This window comes from Sinocyclocheilus anshuiensis, unplaced genomic scaffold (genome assembly GCF_001515605.1).
Source record: "Sinocyclocheilus anshuiensis isolate Anshui unplaced genomic scaffold, SAMN03320099.WGS_v1.1 scaffold1293, whole genome shotgun sequence".
Taxonomy (NCBI): domain Eukaryota; kingdom Metazoa; phylum Chordata; class Actinopteri; order Cypriniformes; family Cyprinidae; genus Sinocyclocheilus; species Sinocyclocheilus anshuiensis.
Genome location: NW_015552632.1, coordinates 446,695 through 454,881, shown reverse-complemented (window position 1 = coordinate 454,881; position 8,187 = coordinate 446,695). Strand labels below are relative to the sequence as shown.

At 39.2% G+C, this 8,187-nt stretch overlaps 1 protein-coding gene across 3 annotated transcripts in view; it reads right to left on the bottom strand.

Moving 5' to 3' along the window:
• The window catches only part of LOC107666595 (E3 ubiquitin-protein ligase XIAP-like), a 14,327-nt gene extending 10,801 nt beyond the window's left edge, over window positions 1-3,526 (bottom strand). For all 3 annotated transcript variants that reach the window (XR_001631692.1, XM_016458001.1, XM_016458002.1), the window contains exons 1-2: window positions 3,357-3,526; window positions 100-883 (exon numbers count right to left, since the gene is read on the bottom strand). Coding sequence is in view for 2 of the 3 variants with exons in the window: in XM_016458001.1 (XP_016313487.1) it covers window positions 100-865 (766 nt within the window). In the remaining variant the exon portion in view is untranslated. The remainder of the gene's footprint in view (window positions 1-99; window positions 884-3,356) is intronic.
• Between the last annotated feature and the right edge of the window lie 4,661 nt (window positions 3,527-8,187).

Sequence of the window (8,187 nt, the reverse complement as noted above, 5' to 3'; positions counted from 1 at the left end):
TATATATATATATATATATATATATATGCTATATGAGAGAGAATTCGTTTATCCGGTATAAATAACTGAATAAGCTTGGAGAAACATAACAGTAGTTACCACTGCTGTAGAAACCAGCTCTGGCAAGTCTCTCAGGGTCTATGGGATGCTGTCTGCCTCTGAAGCTTTCAAGACGGCCCTCAAAAGTCTCCAAAGAGGCTCTCTGACCATTCACCCTGGGCCTAGGTGTTGTCAGAGGCACATTGCCCACATCGTGGCCCAAGATGAAGAAGCAGTTTGGGTAGTGCTTTGCATGTTCACCCCAGGCTTCATCGCCTGGCTCCCATCCTGCCAGCTGCTGCCCACAACAGAAGCACTTCACGGTGTCATTTGGTCCCAAGTAATACATCCCTGCTGCCGCCAGGTCTTCGGGTTGAACTGGAGCGTCTGCAGGCCACTCACTGAAAGTATTCAGCCGAGCTTCCTCGCTCTTCATGTGTGGCACATTGGGATAAATGGTCTGATCCACCACCTCTCCCGTGCGGAGCTGGAACTCCATGGCTTCGGCCTCTTCGTCGTAAGCAGGGCTTCGAATGAGGTCGGAGGCTCTCAAACCATGAGCACAGCTGAGGAACTTGCAGCTGGGAGATGCTTGCTGATGTCTCATCAGTGGGGCATCCCCTCTGTTCCAGTCCTCCACTGTCGCATGGCAGCTAAAACAGCACACCCTGTCTGCCTGACCTGTAAAATAAAAGCCTGCCCGGGCCAGGCGCTCGGCTGAAAATTCTTCAGTACGGGGGAAGTGCTGGAAGGAACTCACACGATTAGGCATGGATGACCATGCATCATCAGCTTCAATTTCACCATCTTGACTTGAGCGTGCCATTATTGCTTGTAACAATGTCTGTTAAAAAAGAAGAAAAACTAAATACAAAAAAATTAAATACAAATATGTATACATTAGCAGTCAAAAGGTTGGAATAATTAAGAAATAAGTCTCTTATGCTGACCAAGGCTACATTTATTTGATGAAAAATACAGTAAAACAGCAATACTGTAAAAATCTTATAACAGTGTCACGTGATCCTTCAGAAACCATTCTAATATACTGATTCGTTGCTCAATGTTTTCAACATTAATAATAAGAAATGGTTCTTGAGCAACAAATCAGCATATTAGAATGATTTCTGAAGGATCATGTGACACTGAAGACTTTCGTAATGATGCTGAAAATTCAGCTTTGAATCACAGGCAGAAATTACATTTTAAAAAATATTTAAATAAAAAAAAATGTAATTGTAATATTTCACAATATTACTGCAGCTTTCATCAAATAAATGCAGTTCATACGAGACATTTCATAAAAAACAAATAATAACAAATATGCCAAACCTTCTAAAGAAAATAGACCACCACCAACAAAAATATAAACGATAAATTGTTAAGGCTGGCTGTTAGTTTGCTGACGTGCTTGCTCAGATCAATACGATCAGACAAGTTTGAGCAATAATACTCGCTTTTGTGTAATTATTGCAAAGTTTTTAAAATCATTATCTCGTTTAGAAACACTGTTAAGAAGGAGGTCATGTGTCATTTCCACGACAACGGTCCGATATCAAATCGAGTCACCAGGACATAGTGAACCTGATGGGCTGATCAGAACATTCCACAGCTTCCGTGAAACCGCCTGCGTGTGTTTGGTTTACACAGGTTTGTGCATGATTCATATCCACCACTGACACACACTCAATGGATTTCTACGGTCCTGAACTAGGAATGCAACGCTAGGAATGTTTTTAAAAGAATCCAAAAATGTTATCCGGGAGAGTTATTCAGAGTTCCTGTCACTTTAAGGGTCAGAGGCGTTGTCAGTCACATGTGAACTGCGCCTCCAGCATGTGTTGCGTGATTCAGATTTAACATCCACCCTGCCTGCTTCCCACTGCTCAAGAACATTTAGAAACGGCTTCATCTGGCCCGACTACACTGACATAGACATAACTTAATCATGTGGTTGTACATCATGGACATTACAAATTAAATGTCTTATGTAACTTTTTTTAAACAAGTGGAATGACTGGGCCTTATGTCAACAGCTCTTGACAAGAGCAGGACAATCAATAACATTATCGCACCTTTCTGCCCCAGTGTTGCCAATTGGGCTATTGCCGCAGGTTGTTTTCATGTCTGCGGGATGAAGCGACAGCAATAACGTGATATCTAGCCCCTGGGATGCGAGGGGAACCCCGACCGAAAAAGAAAAAACCCCGGGAATTTTACCACCTGAAAACGATTTTTATCGGGGGACCCCCTCGAAACGCGGTTGGGCTAGTTTTGAGTAACAATTGGGCGGGTTTGTTTTGAAAACCTGGCAACCCTGTGACCTGTCCAAAGTTCCTAGGAAACTTGCAGGACTTTTTTTCTGCTAATGTCTTGTTATAGCTTAGCATTTGAACTAAGTAAATTACACTTAAGAAGCACTGAAATAACTTTCCATCCTAAATTACGACTTTCTTTAAATCTAAGAATTCTTTAAATCTAATGTACAACATATCATAACATATAAATACAATCTCCATAATATAATTAGAACGAGCTTTCACGATGCTCAACCTGCCCTGTTAATATTTCACACAAAGACGGGATTTTTTTTCTGTAAAAAATATGTATCCCTTTTGTCATTAGCAGGGGAAACAAATGCATTGTACACATCCAAACACACACACACTAATAATACTACCGGTATATAAGATATAAGATATTTGGTAAATTTCCTACCGTAAATATATCAAAACTTAATTTTGTATTAGTAATATGCATTGCTAAGAACTTCATTTGGACAAATTTAAAGGCGATTTTTTTTTCACCCTCAGATTCCAGATTTTCATTTTAGTTGCATCTCAGCCAAATATGGTCCCATCCTAACAAACATACACCATACATCAATGGAAAGCTTATTTATTCAGCTTTCAGATTATGTATAAGTCTCGATTAAAAAAAAATAGACTCTTATGACTGGTTTTGTTGTCCAGGGTCATATATATGCCAGTTTATGCTGTAAAAGGAGGTTTACTAACTGCAAAGATCTGCATGTGTACCTCATGGCACTCAACGGAGTTAACACGCGGCAGGTTTACATGGTTTCGGTTTGACAGTCCGTGTGTTACACATTGGATTGGAAAGCTTTCACTTTTCTCCATTTGCGATAAACATCAGCACGATCAAGGCAGGCAAAACATTCAAAAGGAGGCCGCATCAGAGAGCACAGTCGGACTTTGACCTTAAACTGACAACCAGGCAGTTAGGATTAAATACAGCGCACTAGCGTTAGCTTTAGCTAACAGTCCGCGATGCTATAAACCTTTACGTCTGCTTACCTTCGGTGAGGAAACGCGTTATTATCAACTTCAGTACTTGAAAGACGACAAGCTTCTCTCCGTTCTGCCCTTGGACGAAGCAAATAAATGGAGAAATGAGCACTAGGCAACGCAGAGGGTGGAAAGCATTTAAATACGTCTATTGTGACACCCCAAACTGGAATTTACTATGGGTGAAGACCTGGAACATGAATATTAATTCAGTAATGTGACGTCCGTATATCTTATTGGCTGGTGCTGTTTTATGAATATTAATTAAAGCGGGGCTCTCCAGTAAATTCCAAGCAACCTTAAAATGACCAATTTAATATTCATGAGCTAAACATTTGCAATAGTAAGATTCGTAATTTTACATCATGAAAGTGGACAGTGGTTCGGAAATTTGATTTCGCTTTCTCTACCCGCTTGCAGGGATATTTCTATCGTGTTACAAGAAAGCCCACCACACTTTTAATTATCCCCTAAATATCATACAAACACCCGAGTATTTTTCATGAACGTTTGAAAGCATATCAAACATAATCATACATTTTCAGCTGAGTAGAATTATGTTTTTATTCAGCTGGCACCATTGCCCTGTGCTTGGCCGATTTTAAGTTGAATTCCATTCCTGATTAATCATTTTGCAATGAAAAGTACCTTTTTTGTAATTAAAGAAACAATGTGCATGTCATTCAGACATTTTTGTAGTGTTGTCAAAAGAACCAGTAGTACTTCGGTACCAAGTCAGTACTGAGATTTTACAAATGTAACGATACCAGCCATTCTGCAGGACCGGTGGTACAGAGTATCGGGTCAATCCGGTTTTTCAAAGGCTATGTACTGCTCGAAACTCCACTTTTTTTATTCAACGCTCGCATTAGGGTTCTCGTGAATCCATCCATTATACGTAACACAATGTAAATAAGAAAATCATTGTGCAGTGTAGACATCTTCATTGATTGTAACTGGAGTTTTACTGGTACCAACTACTGAATATTGGTACTGTGACAACACTAGTTTAGTATTGTAAGAGTATGAAATTGTGAATTCAGTATTGTGAAATGTACCATTAATTATTACACCCTTAATAATTTGGTCTGGAAAAGTATGGGATTTTGAAAATGTGTAGGAACTCTGCATGCATTATGTACTTTCTACAAGGCACTGTTTGCGCATTCACTAAAATCAGAAATGAATACATGTAGGCTGGTGACACAACACCACATTTTTGTCATAGCCATTCACATTTCACTTTTGCGGTATGCATATACTGTTTCAGTTACGTAACTAGAAACTTGCACGCAGCAACATTTCCACATTCAAAAACGTATAAATTTTTTTTGAAAGCATTAGTGGAACCTGAAACCAGGTAAACTAATGGTTCCCCAAATCTGGGGAAGGGTCTTCATGCATATTCATATGTGGCACACTGTTAATGTGATTCTTTAAAACTCATCAACAATGAGCTTGGACGATCTAAAACTAATAGAACTGAGATAAAACTCTATAATGTGAATCGAGATCATGTGGCAGAGGCAGAGGCTTGGACTAGTGATAAGACGTGTGCGATTTTTCCTTTGGCCAAACCAACAAAAACGCATGAACTGTGCAGTATAGGACAGATAAAATTAAATACACGGAAAGCAAGTAACCCTGAGGATATACCTCCATGGCTTCTCAAGAATCACGCAGAAGACCTGGCACCAGTCATAGCACATCTGATCAATACCTCATATCAAGTGGGTATTCTACCAACTGCATGGAAAGAAGCTAATATATGCCCAGTCCCAAAGATTGCGAATGCCAAATCTGACAGGAGACCAATTTCCTTAACTTCTTGCATTGGTAAAATGCAAGAGAGGTTTGTGTTGAAGAAACTTATGCCAACAGTTCTGAAAGAATGCAACCTATCTGCCTAAACACAGCATGACGAATGCTTTGGTTAAGAATATACACACATGGCTAAGGGAGCTTTGGCCAAACCAACAAAAACGCATGCATTGTGTAGTATAGGAGAGATAAAACAAGCCCTGCTAAGATTAGATGCACGGAAAGCAAGTGGCCCTGATGATATACATCCTTGGCTTGTCAAGAATCACGCAGAAGACCTGGCACCAGTTATAGCACATCTGATCAATACCTCATATCAAGTGGGTATTCTACCAACTGCATGGAAAGAAGCTAATATATGCCCAGTCCCAAAGATTGCGAATGCCAAATCTGACAGGAGACCAATTTCCTTAACTTCTTGCATTGGTAAAATGCAAGAGAGGTTTGTGTTGAAGAAACTTATGCCAACAGTTCTGAAAGAATGCAACCTATCTGCCTAAACACAGCATGACGAATGCTTTGGTTAAGAATATACACACATGGCTAAGGGAGACTTCTCAACAACCAACTAGGGTCCGTGTGTTATTGGCAGACATGTCAAAAGCATTTGATCGAGTCGACCATGCAAGGCTTTTTCAGCATTTAACAACACTTAACCTCTGTTCACAGTTGTTGGCTTGGTTGTTTAGCTACACAACAGGAAGACGACAAAGGGTGGTTGCAAACGGTAGAGCGTGTCACCATATCTGTTTTTACTTCATATGTCAACCTGTGAAGTCATTTTTGGTGATACATTGGACACAGTTTATGCAGATGATATTGGTATATCACGAGCTGTAAAGTTAAAAGACATAGAAACAGACAAAAAGATGGAAATTGAGGCACTTGCTTTGGAAACTTGGGCGCAAAATAACAACATGCTCTTAAATGGAAACAAATCTGTCGAAATAAGGATATGTTTTGCAAAAAAAATCAATACAACCACCACCACTCATACTGGGAGGCCAGGAGGTTCCTGTGGTATTACAGTCAAAATACCTAGGCTATCATCTTGACAATCAATTAAATGGAAATTATCACATTGATGAGTGTGTAAAAAAGGCTTCTCAACATCTTCACTTTTTGACAGTTTTTGCAAAATATGGAGCTTCTGCTGATGATTTAGTCAGTATGTATTGCTCCTTGATCAGACCCTGTCTGGAGTGTGCTGTTAGTTGGTTGCACAAAAAAGCAAGCAGCTTTGCTGGAAAGCATGCAAAAGAGAGCACAACGAATCATTGAGAGATTTTCTAACACATCAATACATCTACCTGATTTACAAGGTCGGAGAGAGCAAGTCACCATCAAATTAATACAAGAGATGGCCCAGAGATCATCCTCTACATGATCTTTTCCACCAACCAGGGGTGAAAAAAAACTGGTTGGCTTTTTAGGAAGCAAAGCAATTTGACATTATTCAAAGCAAGGACAAAACGTTATGCTAGTTCTACCATTCCTTTTGGTATTAGACTGTTCAATTAATGTAATGTGGATAGGGTCCTTTTTGCAGTTGCACTTGTATGTTTCAAAACTTTTTGTTTATGTGCATGTGTGAATGGATGTATGGACAGACGTATATGCATATATGTGCAAATATCATTTATTATTTTTTGGAGTAGTATTATTGAATAGGTTTTGAAAATTTAGTTTTTATATTTCTTGGGTATTTTTGTATTTTATGTTTTTTCTTGCAATTTCATCTTTCAGTGTACTTTCTGCTATAATTCAATCTCAGTATTGCTAAGCAGAAAAGTAAATAAACTTCAAACTTCCAAACTGACTGAACCAGTTCAGAGTAAGAGAAAAACTGTGATATTTTGAGATACCATTAGAAAAAACTAATTTTCATTGAAACTAGGAATGGTCATATGTGGGAGTGGAATTCATACAGGTGGAATCCATGAGAACGGAAGTGTTAGATCCTCACGATTAATCAATCACTTGCATAGGCTGTGTGTGTAAGGCTGGCCACGGGGAGTCGGGGACTTGGGGCAAAAATGCCACTAAACTGGACAAAAATGCCCCTGCACAGACAAATTTAAATCTATTACGTCTGTTGCTAACAAAGTGAATATGAATAGACAGTGTCCATTGCGGCATTAAATTAAGATCTGCTCATGTTGCACCGTATTTCATTTTAGGCGTTTTTACAGTGTTGCGCATTTTAACCAATCACACACAATTCTGTTGAGCTTAGGAATGCAATGGCCAATCAGAGGCGTTCAGATGAGTCATCGCTGAAACTCATCAGTTTTGTTGAGTGCGCGCGCGTTCTGGACTCTTGCGAATTCTCTCATCATAAACAACAAAGCGCAGATGTACGTACAATTTAAGTAAGAGATTCATTTCAAAGTGTATACAGTTTCAGTGATTTATAACGATAGTTTTGTTTTTTTGAGAGTGCTTAGCTTTGTAAAAATCGACGCGTTTCAGAAAGGCAGGGCATAGAGGAGAAACAATAATGTACAGTATGTGGAAAATAATGTTTTTTTTTTTAACCTTAAACCGCATAAATACATTTCATTACACCAAATACACAAAATAATGTTTGTTTTTTTAGCAACATCATATGACCCCTTTAATACATTTGGCTGCTTTTAGCCTTACCCTGGAGCTGGTTCACCCTCTGCCTATGATCACGTGTGTTCCTTATTTGTGAGTTTCTTAACCAAGTGTCTTTTATATTAATAAATATAATCTAAATGGTTGAGAATGTCAAGACTGGTTGATACAGGATTTGGAGCTAGAATGTAGGGTTGTAACCACCACTCAATTTCAATGGAGGCGTACCACTGCCTAAAACGTAAGAACGGCGCGTGATGGGTTTTTTATGTTCCCTGTTCGATATCGTCATGGGGAATTGGGGTGAACAGTGGATTATAGTCTGAGGAAGTTCTCTTCACCACTACCCTATTTTACATGGTGCAACTTTTGCTGACAAGCTGGCGGCTGAAACTGGCATTGTATGAAATGCATTCAT